This window comes from Mauremys reevesii, linkage group 26 (assembly GCF_016161935.1).
Source record: "Mauremys reevesii isolate NIE-2019 linkage group 26, ASM1616193v1, whole genome shotgun sequence".
Lineage (NCBI taxonomy): Eukaryota > Metazoa > Chordata > Testudines > Geoemydidae > Mauremys > Mauremys reevesii.
In genome coordinates, this window is record NC_052648.1 from 12,662,967 (window position 1) to 12,680,726 (window position 17,760).

Genomic DNA, 17,760 nt, shown 5'->3' on the forward strand with positions numbered 1-17,760 from the left:
GGCGGCTGCAGTGCTGCCTGTGGCGAGGGAGTGGTGACAAAGCAGCCAGTGACGGTCTCTAGCTGCCCCTAGCTGCGATCTGCGACCCTTTTCACGGGGTGGGTGTTAAGGCAGGTTCTGGCCGGAGCCGATCCTAGGGCACCCTGCCTCGTACTGCAAGGACATACGGAGGAGCCAGAAGAAAACCTTCCCATTCCCCCGGAGGGGATGGTCCTGCATCCTGCCCCCAGGGGGGCTGCCCGAAGCCTGCCACTCCCCCCCCCGGGCACCCTCCTGGCAGACAGTCTAGCTGCTTCCTGCTTTGCCAGCCTGCCTGGTTGCTAGGGGATGGTTGCCAGGCTTGTGTTGGGCAACAGTAGCCCAGGAGGCTGACTGGCCCAGCAGTGAGCCGGCAGCAGCCCGGGCAGGGGCGGCGTGGCCTGCAGGAGGCGGGCACGGAGGGATGGATTTGGAGGCAGACCGACCATACGTCCCTCAGGGGACGCTGGAGACAGACTTCCCGACCCCGTTGTACAGGTGAGAGGCTCGCCGGCGTCCGCCTGCAGGTCTCTGGCTCTTCTAATACCCGGAATCCCTCGCCCTCCTGAGTCCCAGTCCCAGCTCTCTCACTTCGCCTCGCTGGGCCTCAGTTTCCCCAGTGGTAGAGTGGGGATGATGGGCTGCTCCCAGAATGCCGTGGGGGGGGGGGTCTGCGCCAGGCAGCCAAGCTGGCGGCCAAGAGGGAACAGAAATACCTCTTCAGCGGGGATGGGACGCAACCCTGAAACCAGCCCCTCACTGCCGGCTGTTCTCCTTCATTACCAGGTTCTCAATGGACCCCCTGCCCCCAGTCCACGTAAACCTCAGGCTCCTGCATGTTGCGTGTGGCTGGCAGGCAGCCTTTGCCTCCTTTAGACAGCAACTGGTTACTCGCTAGCATGTGTGTGCGCGCGCTCTGACCCCTGGGTGAAGCAAGAATACACGTGTGTGTGTGTGTGTGTGTGTGTGTGCGCACGTGTGTTCTGACCCCTGGGTGACTCAAGGATACACGTGTGTGTGTGTGTGCGTGTGCACACACTCGTGTGGTCTGACCCCTGGGTGAAGCAAGGATACACACGTGTGTGTGTGTGTGTGTGTGTGACACGTGTGTTCTGACCCCTGGGTGAACCAAGGATACACTGTGTGTGTGTGTGTGTGCACACGTGAGTTCTGACCCCTGGGTGAAGCAAGGATACACGTGTGTGTGTGTGTGTGCACACGTGTGTTCTGACCCCTGCGTGAAGCAAGGATACACGTGTGTGTGTGCATGCATGTTCTGACCCCTGGCTGCGCCCATGTGGGTGTCCTAGGGATCCCCCATTCTCCACTCTGGGGAGCAGCTTTCTCTGAGCTCCTCCCCCAGCTCGCTGAGCCCTGACCCCAGCAGCCTGGCTCGGAGCTTAGGCGCCAGGCCCAGGGCGTGCGCTCCCTGGAGCAGGAGCCGGGCTGGCCCCACGTGTCTTCTCCCTGTCCTGCCGGCCGTGCGATCCCTCCTTCGGCGGGCGCTAGCGCAGTGACGGCTCCTTTCCCCCGCAGTGACGAGTACCTCACGCTGCACGGGCCCCGCAACGCCCCTGTCCTGAAGCAGGCCGTGCGCTGGAAGTGCACCCCCATGGGCCGAGACGCCATCCCCCAGACCTGGTACACGGGGCTGAGCAACAGCGACAACCGAGACGCCTGGTACACGCTCACCAGCGGCCTGAGCCGCGAGGCCTCCCACCGCTGGGCCCGCTCCCATGCCGAGAGGGAGCGGAAGACCTTGCCCCCTGGTAAGGAGGTGGGGCTGGGGGCAGGGGCGCCGTGTGGAGACGGAGAGCTGGAAACCCGCCCTCCGTCTCGTGTCCTGCACCGTGCCCGTCTGCAGAGCGAGACCGTTCCCAGAGCCGGTCGGCACAGGGGGACCCAACAGCCCGAAACCCTGCAGCTGCTGTGGCCACTGCTCTGTGTCCGCTTGCAGCCCAGCCCCGCGGGAGCCCCTTGCAAACCCTGCGCTGCCTGCCCAGGGCAACAAGCCACTGCCACATGCCTCCCCTGGGGCCCAGCCCCAGCCGCCTGTTTCCCAAACTCAGCCTGTTGATACCCACAGCTGGCTCCTGTCATCGCCCCGACGGGCCTCGCTCTGCAGACCGGCCTGGTGCTGAACTAGGGCAGGCGAGTTTTCCCACAATACATGCAACAGCTCAGTGCAGCGCCAAGAACCGGGGGGTGACCCCAGCGTTCCTAGCACCTTGCCCGGGGGAATGCGGCACCAGCGAGGGCACAGTAACTGGGGGCGAGTGTGCAGGGTGGCTGCTCACTTCTGGGTCTTGCACTGTGGCAGGAATCCTGGGTTCCATCCTAGCTCTGCCCCCAACTCACTGTGTGACCTGTGGGTCGGTCACCGAACCACGCTGTGCCTTGGCTTCCCTGCCTGTAAAAGGAGTCGTGAAGCTAAATGTTTGTGCAGCCCTTTGAGATCCTCTGATGAACAGGGCTGTGGAAGTGCAAAGGCCGATAATCATTGATCAGAAAGTTTAAATCGTATTTCCACGCTGGTCTCTCTGAATGCTCCTCCCATGCCAGGTTGCCAGCCAGGGCTACAATGCTTGGCACTGGAATCCAGAGGAGAGCAGGGGCTTAGACAGAACCTTCCTTGAAAGCTTTCTGCTCTGACGCTCATTGGTGCTGCATTCCCTGAGGCATCGGGCTACTGATCCCAGCCGGCAGGCTACTCAGCTGTGGTGTCCTTAAGACACATTTGTAGGATGCTGGGAAATAGAACATCATCTAATCGTCCTTTTCAAAAATCTCTGCTGAGGCTTGCGGCGGCAGGGGACTGGCCTCCGTCTTCTGTGTGTCCAGCCCCTAGCGCACAGAAACTGGAGTCACGGACCAGGACTCCACTGGCATGGTAACAAAATCCTGCAGCAGCGAGTCTCCGAGTCGAGGGCTTCAAACTCGGCCTCGTGCTCCGGGGCTGGAAACAGCTGTACAGACGCTGCCATTTGCCTTCTGAGACCCACCCCGCGCTGGGTCCCGGAGCTGGAGCGGCTGTTTCCAGCCCGGGAGCACAAACCCTGGGGGAACAGGGCTGTAGCCCTGGCCTCTTACACTCGCTGCCGGGGGGCAGGGGTCTTGCAGTGTAGACGTGCCCCAAGGCACGTCGCTAATAAAAACAACTACTAAGAACGTGACTACGATGTGCTGAAAGAAACCTGAGCGACGACCTTGCAGCTTCTCCTTTCGTTATGCTCGATGTGTGTTAAACACGTCATTGGAGCAGCCATTGAGTAATAGCCCCAGCCAAGGCCCTAAAAGCTACTGGGCCGACTGCCTGCTGCCCTGTGTCCGCACACCCCCAGCTGCAGGGCCACGGTGCGTCAGGCCGGTTCTGCGCTCGCTCTGCCCTGGGGTCGGAGCAACGGGGGAATCATGTCTGCAGTTTTATAGGCCCTGGGAGTCTCATCTCCAATGAATGTGGAGGTGACGTGGCTCCAATGCAAATTCATGGCATGGGACGTGCCAGGCTCCGTTAGGGGCTGAGTCGAGTGTGGCAATGGCCCTCTGCCTAGATGATGAGTTTTTAGTGTGTGTGTGTTACCCTAATGCCTGGGACCCCACCGTGCTGGGCACTGGGCGAACACAGACCACGGAGCTGCTCCCTGCCCTGAAGAGCCGCCTGGCCAAGACGAGACAACGGCTGGATACAGGCCCCCACGTGAGCGCACGGAAACACGGCGCCGAGCAGCACCACCAGCGGCCTAATTGCTGGTGGCTTTTTGTAAAAGAACCTCTGGAGCTGACCCTGATTCCCAGGCAGGGCCGCTGGGACCCCCTCTAACCGTGCGCGTAGGCGGGAGCCTGGCTCGCCGGCCTCGTGGGAGCAGGGGCCGGGATTGCACCAGAGCTGCTGTAGTCAAGGCCAGGGGAAACGCAGGCTTTCCCCAGGGGCAGCGTCAAGGCCGTGCCGTACGCAAGCGACGCTGCAGGCAGTGGTTGGGGGGGGCAGGGCCGAGGGCGCCCCAAGGCTGTGGGAAGTGGGAGCAAGTCGAGGCTCCGATACTCCGCATGAGTCACGCGTCCGTCGCTGCTGCTGCGTAGCTCCCCTTGTGGGAACGGGCCAGGGCTCTCGGGGGCATGGCGGGGAATCAGGGCCGTGCTGCACACCGGGCAGGTACGATGCATCAACGGTCCAGCAGGGGGTGCTCACATTCTTTGCACAGCAGCTGCAAGGACCTGGACAGCTGTGCTGGGAGCTTTGGCACCTGTTTTGGAGGTGGAGAAGGAGCTCTGCTCTGCACTGCGGCAGGACTCAGGCCCCGGGGCCGGTCACCACGGCTCAGGGCGTGAGGCAAGTCAGCACGACGGAGCCATGCTGACGGTGTGATGCACAATTGCATCAGCTGGGCCTGAGACCACTCTCTGCCCCCACGCCCCCCACCAGCCCATCTTTCCAGAGCCCCGCTCCTCCCTCTCCGGGGAACGCCGGCCCAGCGTCGAAAGCTCTTGTGCTTCACGTGAGGGTTACAAGACACAAAGTCACTCGCTTGTGACCTCCTGGGAAAGTCTCCTTTGGGGCTGAAATTGTCTGTGCCAGGCCCTGACCCCCAGGTGACTCTTTGGGCTGTTTCGGGGACATCGGTTTTCAAGTAACTGACAAGCTGAGGCCAAGGAAATGTATTTCCAATGCATTTAAACCCAGTATTTTGGGTGATTGCAGGCTGCTTGGGCTGTAAAATCTCACACTCTGCATGTGATGGTGGCTAGCCAGCCCGTGGAACCCCTTGCCACAAGGCAGTAACGCGGCCGGCCCGGCGGTTACATGGCTACAGGACAAGGCTCAGAGCTGGGGTTATTAGGACTGGCCAGAGCTGTGTTCAGTAGGATGGTAAATCATTCTAAGGCAGGTGACGCGGCGGGTTCACGGCTACCTGGCCGAGCTCAGCAGGAGCGGCCCCTGCTGGGAAGCTCAGTCCCACCCCGGCTGGGAACGGGTGCTGGGGCAGGCTGGGCATCTCCTCGAGCCGCGCCTGGCTGGCCGCCCTCCCCGGTGACTCCGCTGTGCTTGTGTTGCTCCAACAGTCTATGCCCAGCACCTGCGGGAGGTGTCGTGGTTTGACCCCGTGGTCCCTGCTCAGTACCTGGAGCCCAGTACCAGGTGGGGGGCCTTCCGGTGGCAAGACAGACCCGTCCTAGGAAAGGAGCATGGTAAGCGCGTGGGGCTTGGATCGCTAGGGCTGGGGCGGGGAGGGGGCAGAGCAGGTCACTGACTCTGACCCCGGAGGGACCTTTTGCTGCTTCCGAGTCTCCTCCCTCTCCCCCACTCGCCATGTCCCCCCTGCCCACACACACACACGCAGGGCCCGGAGGCAGTGGGCTGGGGGACTCCTGGCTTCTGCCCCTCACGCCGCCATCAGCTGCCTTGGGCAAATGGCTTTCCCGCTCTGGGCAGGGCTATTGATCCGGCCCCGCCTTTGCCCGGGTGCCCTGGGGACGAGTCTCTTGCCATTAGCCTGAGAGCATGTAAAGGGGGAGGTGGGGCCGGGTGCAGCCTGTCCCCCCCCCCCCCCCCGGCCTCTCACAGGTGGGGCACGTCCCTTCTCCTGTCCCCCAGCTGCGAAGCAGCTCCCTGGGGAAGGGACCAGCAGTGTTAAACCAGGGGCGAGGTCTGGCCAGGCAGGCCCCGGGTCCCCTGGCTGCTCTAACATCTCTCCCGTGCCCCCCGCTCACCTGCTCTCTCCTCCCCTCGCCAGTTGTCAACCGTAACCGCGCCAGCAGTGAGCTGAAGGGCCGCGCTGGCTACGTCCCCTACCTGGCTGCCCACACGCCCGCCTTCACCACCAGCGACCTCCGCACCTGGACGCTCTTCAGCCACCAGCCGTCCACCCACCAGTAAACGCTGCTGTGCCCCAGGCTGCCTCCGTGGGGGCTGGGGGAGGAAGCGAGTGGGGCTGTGGGGGGAGCGAGGGGGGCTGGGGGGCTGAGTCACTCCCCATGGCCCGAGTTGCTGGGCTGCCAGGGGCCCCCGGGTGTCCTCCTGCAATGAGCCTGGCTCTGGGCTTGTGGCCGGCGACCCTGGGTACTCACGCCAGGCCTGTGTCTGTGCAGGCTGAGCTGGCAGCAGGCCCTTCCCACCCAGGCACCTGCCTCGGCCGCCGTGCCACCGCCAGCGGGTTCCCCCGGGCACACAGCCTCGCCCCTCGGGGAACTCCTGGCTGCCTTCCCAGCTCTGCCCCACGGCTGAGCCCTGGGGCCGGAGGGAGGGGCAGCCAGAGGAGTTAACAGCCCCCCCCCCCCGGTGTTTGTTGCTGCCCCGGCCAGGCGCTGGCGCTGTGTGTGGGCCCCGTTCCCCCTTCCCCTGGCAGCAGGTGCCAAGGGCAGAACCTGCTCTGGGCTCCTCCCCCCACTGGCCTGGGGCCTGTAGGGGACATGGCTGATGCTGGGGGCAGGGGTTCAGGCCCCCCAGGGTTCGCTGCTCTGTTCTTCCTCGGCGGCACCACTGCGGCTCTGAGCTGGCCGTGCCCAGGGCAGGGCTCACCCCCCATCTCGCCCCTGCATTGTTCCAGTTGCAGGCAGCCCCCGGGGCTGGCAGCTGTTCTGCCCCAGCAGCTTCCTGAGACCATCTCTGGGCCCCAGGACTCTCGCTGCCTGGGCAGCTGGGCTTACCTGGCCCCCCCCATCTCTCCAGGACCCGCACCCCCATAGGCTCATAGAATACCAGGTTGGAAGGGACCTCAGGAGGTCACCTAGTCCCACCCCCTGCTCAAAGCAGGACCAATCCCCAGACAGATTTTTGCCCCAGATCCCTAAACAGCCCCCTCAAGGATTGAACTCCCAACCCTGGGTTTAGCAGGCCAATGCTCAGACCACCGAGCCACCCCTGCCCCGAGTGCCCAAGCTCCCCCCTCCCTGGCTCTGATGGGTCCAGGCTGCAGGGCAAGGGGACAGCAAGGACTCAAGTGGCCCCCTCCTCCCCCACCCAGTGGGATCCCTCTGTCCCGGGCGCCCAGCCCTCCCTGCAGGCCTAGAGCTTTGCCGCAGACACACGAGCCGGAGCTGGAGCGCGTGGCTGGCTTGTCTTTATTACTAACAGAGCCCAGCCCTTTACCCGCCCTCCTCTCACGGCCCCGGGGGGGGGGGATGACACAGGGGAGCGTCTGGCATTGCCCAGCGTGGGGCACGGCCCTGCGGTGCTGCCCTGGACTCTCCCCTGGCACCATCTGAGCGCTGGCCTGCAGCACCAAGCCGAATGGAGAGCAGGGGAGGGGCCGGATCGTCCGGCCCATGGGGCACAGGGCCTGAGGCCGAGCTGGAGTCTCGCCCCAGCGGGTTGGTCTGGGCCCTTGTTCTGCTCTAGGAGCCGGCTGGGCACCAGGGCGCTGGGCTTGGTTCTTGGAGCAACGGGCCGGGGGCTGTACCCACCGGTTCAGCGCTCTGCCCCGGACCCCCAGCCTGTAACTGACCAGAACCCGCGGCCCAAGCTCTGCCACGGTCCTCCCAGCAGTGCGACCAGTGGCCCTAGGGGACCTGCAACCCCCAGGGGACCCGCAGCCCCATCTCCCGCGGGTGGGCAGAGGTGCATTCCAGGCCTGGCTGGCGCCCCTGGAGGCTGACAGCAGCTGCCTCCCACAGCAGCCTGTGCCCGCAGGGAGCCCCGCTGGAGCCCAGGCAGCACGTCTCCCCCCCCAGGAGGGGCCCTGAGCACACGCGAGCCCGGGGGGGCTCAGACAGCGGCGGGGGGGGGGTGATGCTCGGTGCTGGAGGAGTGAAACACCCGGGGGAGGTCAGCAGGTGGCTTGTGCCTTGCCTGGGGGCCCGAGAGGCCAGCTCCCATGGCACAGCTGCTGTGAGAGCCAGGCAGCGTCGCTCCCCGCCCGGCCCGGCCGAATAGTCTCCCGCTCGCCAGTGGCCGAGGGCGGAAGCTGAAAACGCCCATTTCCTTGGCACAAGGACGCGGCAGCTGGAATGAGCCCATCAAGGGTTTGCTGCCTCAGCTGAAGTTTGCGTGGAAGCTGCTTGCTCGGTGCAGGCGGGCCCTGCGTCCATCGCAGCTGAGGCTGCAAACCCTGCGGCGGAGCAGGAATCCTGAGCGCAACGGGCCAGCTGCAGCGGGGCTTCCGCAGGTCACCCAGGGAAAGCTGGGGCGCTACTAACGCTCAGTACAGGACTCTTTCAGGAGACGTTCAGCTTGTCCCCGGCATCGGCATCGGCACCAGCTCTGCTCTGGCTGCATTTCATCAGCCAGGAGCTGTTCCTGGGCCAGGCCTTGTCGCTTCCTTTCCCTGCCCTGGTCGCCTCAGAAATCAGCCCCAGCTCTGCTGAGGGCAGCCGCGGCTCAGGACGAGGGGAGGGGGATTCCAGCCCGTTTGGCAGGGGCGGCGTCTGCCAGCAGCAAGCCTGGGCCTTCGGGCACGAGGCTCCCTCCGGTGCTGAGTGCAGCCTGAGGCCTCCCTGCTTTCAGGTCGTCTTGTACCTTTACATAAACAGGAGAAATCTGGTTAAGCAAACGAGCGGGACAAATTACTGCAGCTGCGGGGGAAGACAGGCTGGCTCAGGGGGCACCGGGGGGGGGGGGTTCAGCCCCTCCTCCCTAAGCAAATGCCCCCCCCGGTTACTGGGGGGCCAAGATCTGAAACCACAGCTGCCTCCCCCTGCAGGGGGTGGTGACCAGCTAACAAACCCCCGGCTGTTGGGTGCAGGGTCCTGGAGCTGCAGCGGGGGGAGTACCCCGAGGGGGGGCTGCGGACGAAGCGTCCCGCCGGTGCAATGCCCACAGCCCACATGGGCCAGGGCTCCCGGCGCAGCCGAGCCTGCCAGCCTGGGGCTAGTGCTGCTCACAAGCTGTGATGGCTACAGGGGCCCGCTGGGGAACAGCTCAGTCCCTTCCCGGCGCTCGCTGCTGACTAAATGGGGTTTAGTTACTGCTCCCGTGATGACCCCAGCACTGATCACAGGCATTGTTCTCAGCCCCCCCAGCCCTGCCTGCCCCCCCCAGCCCAGAACTGCCATTGACCAAGGGGGCTGGCGTGGGGGGTGATGAGCACCCCCCGGTTGGCATGGTGCTGGGGGGACAGCGCAGCAGGCCAGGAGCAGGTCCAGCCCCACCAGCGGGGGCTCTGGGTGCCCCCCCCTTTGCTTCCCTACACGGTGATTGGGTGCTAGCGAGGCGACCTGCTGCTAACCCCAAGCAGGTCGGGAATCGCGCCCGGAGTGGGGGGCCGCAGCTCTGTAGGGGGGGACGGGGAGGCAGGAAGCCAATTGCTCTGCGGCTGGGGCCGCCTCTGCCCCCCACGCGCCCCGTGTGAAATGAGCGGAACGGGAACAGCAGGAAAAGGCCGAGTGGCTTTGCAGCCATGGCCCAGAGCCAGGGAATTGACCCGCGTTTCTGCCTGTTAAAGAACTAACCCGCCCTGCACAGCCCTGGCAGGAGCATGGCTGCCTGCTGCCCCCTGGGCCATGGAGCTGGGAGCCCGGACGCCTGGGTTCCACGCCTGGTCCTGCACCAGCCTGGATGTGCCCCCAGCGCCTGCCCTCCGCAGGGCCAACAGCTGCAGGCTCCAGTGAGTCCTTCGGCCCGCCAGGAGCTGGGCACTGCCTCCTCCGGCCCCCAGCAAAGACCCCTGCAAACGGCGCGGTGCCGCCCCGAGGCCAAGCCCCAAGCTGGGGTCCAGTTGCCGTGGCGCTCGGTGGGCGTTAAGGGCCCCGTGTTTCCCCCAACACGCCCGGCCAGCAGGGGCTGCTCGATCTCCCCTTGGGCCGGCCCAGCACAGACACGAGACAGCAGCCGCCCCTCAAACAGCCCGAGGAGGGGACGTGACCTGCCCAAGGGACCCAGGGTTTGGGGGCCTGCTGCTGCCCTGGCCCCTGGACCATGGCTGGGAGCGGGAGCTGGGGCCCTTCCTGCTCGCTGGGTCCCTACTCCCCCCCGCGGGGCCCTGCTACTCACTGGTGTAGGTCGAGCTCCGGCCAGGCCCCCATTGACATCAGCTGCTGCTCCAGTGCCACGATCCTCAGGCCGATGTACCCCGAGGACAGCAGCAGCACCACCACCCTGGGGGGAGGGCAGCGTGAGCAGAGAGCCGGGCAGGCTGTGCACACCGGGCGGGGCATTGGCCTGGCACACCGGGGCGGGGGGGGCATGCACCTGGCGGAGCCGGGCCGGCCTGGCACACTGGGGGGAGGCATGCACCTGGCGGAGCTGGGCGGTCCTGGCACACTGCGGGGGCAGGCACCTGGCGGAGCCGGGCTGGCTGGGCACACTGGGGGCATGCACCGGGTGGAGCTGGGCCGGCCTGGCACACCGGGCGGGGGGGGAGGCACACACATGGCAGAGCTGGGCGGTCCTGGCACACTGTGGGGGGGGGCATGCACCTGGCGGAGCCGGGCCAGCCGGGCACACCGGGCGGGGGCATGCACCGGGCGGAGCTGGGCCGGCCTGGCACACTGGGCGGGGGGGGCACGCTCATGGCAGAGCCGGACGGTCCTGGCACACTGTGGGGGGGCATGCACCTGGCGGAGCCGGGCTGGCCTGGTACACCGGGGCGGGGGGGGGCATGCACCGGGCAGAGCCGGGCCGGCCTGGCACACCGGGGCGGGAGGGGCATGCACCTGGTGGAGCTGGGCCTGCCTGGCACACCGGGCGGCCGGGGGCATGCACCTGGCGGAGCCGGGCCTGCCTGGCACACCAGGCAGCAGCATTGGCCTGGCGGAGCCGGGCCAGCTGGGCACACCAGGGCGGCCGGGGTGGGGGGGGAGGCATGCACCTGGCGGAGCCGGGCGGTCCTGGCACACTGGGGGGGGCATGCACCGGGCAGAGCCGGGCGGTCCTGGCACACCGGGCAGGGGCATTGGCCTGGCGGAGCCGGGCTGACAAATAGCTGCTTAGAGTCCGGAGCCCAGGGCAGGCTGCCTGCGGGAGCTGGGCTTAGCCGGAGCAGAACCGCAAACTCCCAGCTCTCTTGTGACAGTGGTTAATTAGCCCCACAGCGCTGGGAGCCGCCGAGCTCCGTCTGGGACAGGCCCAGCCCGGCGGGGAGCTGGGGAACGCCCCCAGATGCCACCCACACAGCGAGAGGGCCTGTCCATGCATGGCGCCAGGCACGGAGCCGCGGGCAGGAGCCAGCGCAGGGGGAGAGCCGGCAGCCAGGACGGCTGGGGCTTCGGCGCACAGACCGGAGACCAGCACGTTCTGCCCCTGTGCCAGGAGCACCAGGCTGAGTCCGCGGGCACCGGAGCTAAGGCGGGGGGGGGCCCTGCTATTAGCGCTGCCCGGTGCCACACTCGAACAGGCCCCGTTGGTGCCCACTGGCCCGGCTGCCCCGGGACTCACAGCAGCAGGTAGATGAGGATGACGATGTTGAGGGTGCTCAGTTGCGCCCACCAGCCCCTGGGCTTCTTCTTCGTCTGCCTGCCTGGCCACGCCCCCCCTGCCGGGAAAAGGAGCCGTCACTGGTGGGGGGAGGCAGGGCTGGGGTCCTTAGCTACCCTGGGAGGGATCGGGGGGACCTGCCACTGCCCAGCCCCCCAGGACTGCACAGCCCCTCCCAACCCCCACTGCCCTGCCCCCCCGAGCCCCAACTGCCCCCCTGAGCCCCGCTGCCCAGCCCCCAAGCCCTCACTGCCCAGCCCCTCCCCTCAGAGCCCCCACTGCCCTGCCCCCGAGCCCCAACTGCCCCTGAGCCCCACTGCCCAGCCCCACAAAGCCCTCACTGCACAGCCCCTGCCCAAAGCCCCACTGCCCTGCCCCCGAGCCCCAACTGCCCCCTGAGCCCCGCTGCCCAGCCCCCAGGCCTCACTGCCCAGTCCTCCCAACCCCACTGCCCTGCCCCCGAGCCCCAACTGCCCCCTGAGCCCCGCTGCCCAGCCCCCAAGCCCTCACTGCCCAGCCCCTCCCCTCAGAGCCCCACTGCCCAGCCCCCGAGCCCCAACTGCCCCTGAGCCCCGCTGCCCAGCCCCCAAAGCCCTCACTGCCCAGCCCCTCCCCTCAGAGCCCCCACTGCCCAGCCCCGAGCCCCAACTGCCCCTGAGCCCCGCTGCCCAGCCCCCAAAGCCCTCACTGCCCAGCCTCCCCTCAGAGCCCCCACTGCCCTGCCCCCGAGCCCCTGCTGCCCCTGAGCCCCGCTGCCCAGCCTCCCTCAGAGCCCCACTGCCCTGCCCCCAAAAGCCCCCACTGCCCTGCCCCCCTCCCGAGCCTGCATAGCAGCCACCCTCTGCAGCCCGGAGGACAAAGGACCCCCCCACCCCCGCTGGGGCTGCCAAGCCCAGGGGCTCAGGCTCCGCGGCTTGTGCCCCCTCAGGGCCCAGCCAGACGACGTCTGGGCAGGTGCCGTGCATTACCCCAGTCCCATAGGGATGCCACAGCGAGACCCCTCCAGGACCGGCTCCCCGGCCCGGTGCCCGGTGCGTGTCCCAGCTGGCAGCCTGCGCCGGGTCCATGCCAAGGGTCAGGCTGGGGTGACGGCACGGAGGCCAGCAGGGCTCCCACAGCTTGCTCAGACTCTGGGCTGGCAAGGGGGTGATGTGCCAACGCCTGGCAGCAAACACCACGACAGCAGCTCTCTGCCCCATGGGCAGACGTGTAGCTGGGAGGCACCTCTGGGAGCTGCTAGGACCAGCCGGGACGGGGGCTCAGCAGCCAGGGGATGCCAGCTACCTCCCTTCCCAGCTGCCCACAGCTACCTGTCACAATGCCCCGAGTGGCTGCAGGCGGGTGCCCGGGGTCCTGTGCCAGGGATGGCCACCGGGGAGGGTCCATGGAACCACCTCAGCTCTGCATCGGGGCACAGTGCCCACGGGAGAGCAGGAGCAGGGGGTCCTGCCTGGGCACCCCCACCCCGAGCCTGGGCCGGAGGGATCCGCTTACCTTTGCTCGGCGCTGCCGCCTCCTCGTCCTCGTCCTCTCTGCTCTGCTCTGGGCCCAGCCCGTCTGCACACACAACAGGAGACCCAGTCACTGGCACTGCCTGTGCCCAGCCCGGTGCCAGGCTCCCGTGTGCCGCCCCAGGGAGGTTGGGGGGCCGTGGCTTGTGGGCCAGGCATGGCGTGTTCTGCCTGCCTTTGGGGGTCCTGCTGTCCCAGGCAGGGCAGGGGATTGGGGTCACAGTGCCAGCCGGCACCAGCTCCACCCCGCCAGGAGGGGGCTGAGTGGAGGCTGCTCAAACTCATTGCACCTAATAGAAGCGGCTGTGGCTGGAGCCAGGCTCCTGGCCGGACGCTGCGACGCTCAGACGCAGGCCAAGGGCGCAGGATGCTGCCCGGAATGGAAGCGACAGGAGGCCCCTAGGGAGCTCCTCGTTGCATGCTCATTTGCACGTGGGCTGCTGAGTGTGCGAGGGCTGGGGGGCCAGGCTCTGAGGGCCCTGGCTCACCTTGCTGGTCCGGGAGGCCGTCAGACTCGGGGGGGTTCAGCTCCAGGTCTGACTGGCTCGAGGTCTGGAAGGGGAAAAGCTGCAGGTCACAAAAGGGGCCCCGTGCTCCCTCCCCACCGCTCGCTGGGCTCTGCCTCCTGCCATCTCGCCCAGCGCCGGCCACAACCTGCTCTCGCTCCCACTCCGCTCCGGCCTGGCCCCTCTGAGGTGCACAAAGCTCCTGCCTCTCCCTGCAGGTGCCTGACCTCCCTCAGCGCCTCAACTTTCCCTCGGCACCTAAATTCCTGGGCCTGGGCCCCGCTGCCTCCCCAGCTCACCTCCGCCTCCTCCCCCGAGCGCCCCGCCGCGCCGCTTCTCCCCCCTCCCAGGCTTGCTCCCCAGGCAGGAGGGGAATGCGGCGTGCCCGGGGGGGGGGCAGGGCCAGGCATTTGGGGAAGGGGTTGGAATGGGGCGGAGTTGGGGTGGGGCCGGGGAGCACGGGAAAAATTTTTTGCTTGGGGCGGCAAAAAACTTGGAGCCGGCCCTGCTGACGGGGGCTGAACTGCAGCCCCGGTCCCGGGCAGCCCCCGCCCAGCAGCTCCGTCAAGGCTCCACCAGCTGCTCCCTCCCAGCCACTCGCGCCGCTCCAGGCGCCCGGGTCTGAGCCGGGCGCTGCCGCACCCCGCGGGCAAGGGGCACTAATCCGTAACGAGCAGGAGGCCAGCTCGGCCGCTGTGGGGCAGTCACACCTCCCTCGTGCCAAGGGCTTTGTGGCGAAGGGCAGGGATGCCAGAGCCCGGGGTTACACTGGGCAGGGGGCTGCATTCAGAGATGCTCTGCTCAGCGTCCCGCCGGGGGCGCCTGGCTCCCCAAGCGCTTTGCAAAGACACTGGCAGTGCCAATGGGTTTGTGTGGCAAAGGAGAAGCCTCGGCTTCAGGGATCCCCAAGGCAAGGGGGGGCACCGAGGAGCAGGGGGCCAGCTGGGGGGTCTGCCTCGGCCTGGGGCTGGGATTCAGAGCCCCTCCCCCTCCTGGGAGTTTGGGCTCTGCCCACAGTCCCACGTGCCCTGGGCTCACAGGCCGGGCTGCTCCAGCTGCCCCACAGGGTCCCTCTGACTGGGGCAGCCCAGCCGAGAGCGGCAGCAGGGGGCATGGAGACGCCCCAGGCAGCCAGGATTGCTGGCCGGCTGCCACCTCCACCCGCACCAGACAGCACCAGTCCTGGGAAAGCCCCAGCCCCTGGAGCCGGGCAGCAGCCGGGCAACCAGGGGCACGTCCAAGCCGCCAGGGTGCCCAGGCAGGTGTGTTCCTGCCCACACAGGGGCGGGCAAACGTTCTGGCCGGAGGGCCACGTCGGGGTGCGCAACGGTACGGAGGGCCGGGTAGGGAAGGCTGTGCCCCCAAACAGCCTGGCCCCTGCCCCCACCCGCCCCCTCCCACGTCCCACCCCCTGACTGCCCCCCTCAGAACCCCCGACCCATCCAACCCCCCTGCTCCCTGTCCCCTGACCACCCCTCCCGGGACCCCGCCCCATCCAACCCCCTGCTCCCTGTCCCCTGACCACCTCCCGGGACCCCGCCCCCATCCAACCCCTGCTCCCTGTCCCCTGACCACCTCCCGGGACCCCGCCCCCATCCAACCCCTGCTCCTGTCCCCTGACCGCTCCCGGGACCCCTGCCCCATCCAACCCCTGCTCCCTGTCCCCTGACCGCCTGACCCCTATCCACACACACCCCACCTCCTGACAGGCCCCTGGGACTCCCACCCCTATCCAACTTCCCCTGCTCCCTGTTCCCTGACCGCCTCCCAGGACCCCGCCCCATCCAACCCCTGCTCCCTGTCCCCTGACCGCCCCTCCCGGGACCCCGCCCCATCCAACCCCTGCTCCCTGTCCCCTGACCACCTCCCGGGACCCCGCCCCATCCAACCCCCTGCTCCCTGTCCCCTGACCGCCCCTCCCGGGACCCCGCCCCATCCAACCCCTGTTCCCTGTCCCTGACCACCCCTCCCGGGACCCCGCCCCATCCAACCCCTGCTCCCTGTCCCCTGACCGCCTCCCGGGACCCCGCCCCCATCCAACCCCTGCTCCCTGTCCCCTGACCGCCTCCCGGGACCCCGCCCCATCCAACCCCTGCTCCCTGTCCCCTGACCGTCCCCTCCCGGGACCCCGCCCCATCCAACCCCTGCTCCCTGTCCCTGACCACCCTCCCGGGACCCCGCCCCATCCAACCCCTGCTCCCTGTCCCCTGACCGCCTCCGGGACCCCGCCCCCATCCAACCCCTGCTCCCTGTCCCCTGACCGCCTCCCGGGACCCCGCCCCTATCCAACCCCTGCTCCCTGTCCCCTGACCGCCCCTCCCGGGACCCCGCCCCATCCAACCCCTGCTCCCTGTCCCCTGACCGCCCCTCCCGGGACCCCGCCCCTATCCAACCCCTGCTCCTGTCCCCTGACCACCTCCCGGGACCCCGCCCCCATCCAACCCCCTGCTCCCTGTCCCCTGACCACCTCCCGGGACCCCGACCCATCCAACCCCTGCTCCCTGTCCCTGACCGCCTCCCGGGACCCCGCCCCATCCAACCCCTGCTCCTGTCCCCTGACCGCCTCCCGGGACCCCGCCCCATCCAACCCCTGCTCCCTGTCCCCTGACCGTCCCCTCCCGGGACCCCGCCCCCATCCAACCCCCTGCTCCCTGTCCCCTGACCACCTCCCGGGACCCCGCCCCATCCAACCCCCTGCTCCCTGTCCCCTGACCGCCTCCCGGGACCCCGCCCCATCCAACCCCTGCTCCCTGTCCCCTGACCGCCTCCTGGGACCCCGCCCCATCCAACCCCTGCTCCTGTCCCTGACCACCCTCCTGGGACCCCGCCCCATCCAACCCCTGCTCCCTGTCCCCTGACTGCCCCGACCCCTATCCACACACACCCCCACCTCCTGACAGGCCCCTGGGACTCCACCCCTATCCAACTTCTCCTGCTCCCTGTTCCTGACCGCCTCCCAGGACCCCGCCCCATCCAACCCCCTGCTCCCTGTCCCTGAACACCCCTCCCGGGACCCCGCCCCATCCAACCCCTGCTCCCTGTCCCCTGACCGCCTCTCCCGGGACCCCGCCCCCATCCAACCCCCTGCTCCCTGTCCCTGAACACCCCTCCCGGGACCCCGCCCCTATCCAACCCCTGCTCCCTGTCCCTGACTGCCCCGACCCCTATCCACACACACCCCACCTCCTGACAGGCCCCTGGGACTCCACCCCTATCCAACTTCCCCTGCTCCCTGTTCCTGACCGCCTCCCAGGACCCCACCCCCATCCAACCCCCGCTCCTTGTCCCCTGACTGCCTCCTCCTGGGATCCCTGCCCCTAACCGCCCCTGGGACCCACTCCCTATCCAACCCCTGCTCCCTGTCCCCTGACTGCCGACCCCTATCCACACCCTCACCTCCTGACAGGCCCCTGGGACTCCCACCCCCATCCAACCCCCCTGCTCCTTGTCCCCTGACCTCCCCGTCAGAACCCCGATCCATCCAACCCCCCTGCTCCCTGTCCCCTGACTGCCCCGACCCCTATCCACACCCTCACCTCCTGACAGGCCCCTGGGACTCCCACCCCATCCAACCCCTGCTCCCTGTCCCCTGACTGCCTCCTCCTGGGATCCCTGCCCCTACCACCCCGGAACCCACCCCTATCCAACCCCGTTCCTTGTCCCCTGACTGCCCCTCCCAGGACTGCTGCCCCTATCCAACCTCCCTGTCCCCTGACTGCCCCAACCCCTATCCACACCCCACCTCCTGACAGGCCCCTGGGACTCCCACCCCTATCCAACTGCCCTCTGCTCCCTGTCCCCTGACCACCCTCCCGGGACCCCTCACCCCTAACTGCCCCCAGAATCCCACCCCTTATCCAACCCCCTGCTCCCTCTCCCCTGACTGCTCTCCCCACCCCTATCCACATCCCCGCCCCCTGACAGGCCCCCTGAGACTCCTACTCCCAACCCTCCCTGTTCCCCTCCTCCCTGACTGCCCCCCACAACCTCCACCCCGTCCTCCCTGACTGCCCCCAGGACCCCCCACTCCCTTACCCAACCCCCCTGCTCCCCAACCCCTTACCAGCAGCAGGAGCTCGCAGCCACGACACCCGGCCAGAGCCAGCTGCGTTCCCCCCCGCCTGGGGGGAGGGGGGACAGCAGGGGAGGGGCCGGGGGCAGCCTCCCTGGCTGGGAGCTCAGGGGCCGGGAAGGATGGTCCCATGGGCTGGATGTGGCCCGTGGGCCGTAGTTTGCCCACGTCTGGCTTAAAGAATCACACCACCCCCCCGTGAGCGGGCAGCCGGGCGCCGAGTGGGCACTGGGCCGCCTGGCAGCACAGGCCCAGGCCTGGAACGCACAGAGCCGCCCGGGAGCAGCTGGCCCAGCTCTCAGGAAT

General features: G+C 67.9%; 2 protein-coding genes across 6 annotated transcripts in view; one reads left to right on the top strand and one right to left on the bottom strand.

Annotated features, from left to right (window-relative positions):
* The first annotated feature begins 361 nt into the window (after positions 1–361).
* C26H19orf71 (chromosome 26 C19orf71 homolog) lies at positions 362–5,909 on the top strand. The gene is made up of 4 exons (XM_039516051.1): positions 362–516; positions 1,555–1,787; positions 5,080–5,205; positions 5,751–5,909. Exons 1-4 carry the CDS (start codon positions 443–445, stop codon positions 5,891–5,893), a joined length of 576 nt encoding a protein of 191 aa, XP_039371985.1. The 5' UTR covers positions 362–442; the 3' UTR covers positions 5,894–5,909.
* A 1,145-nt stretch (positions 5,910–7,054) lies between these two features.
* LOC120391925 (GRAM domain-containing protein 2A-like) overlaps positions 7,055–17,760 on the bottom strand; it is a 29,188-nt gene continuing 18,482 nt past the window's right edge. For all 5 annotated transcript variants that reach the window (XM_039516191.1, XM_039516192.1, XM_039516194.1 and 2 more), the window contains 5 exons: positions 13,365–13,428; positions 12,860–12,922; positions 11,327–11,423; positions 9,944–10,048; positions 7,055–8,470 (listed from right to left, as the gene is read on the bottom strand). In XM_039516191.1, coding sequence (XP_039372125.1) covers positions 8,455–8,470; positions 9,944–10,048; positions 11,327–11,423; positions 12,860–12,922; positions 13,365–13,428 — 345 coding nt within the window. In that variant the 3' untranslated portion in view covers positions 7,055–8,454. The remainder of the gene's footprint in view (positions 8,471–9,943; positions 10,049–11,326; positions 11,424–12,859; positions 12,923–13,364; positions 13,429–17,760) is intronic.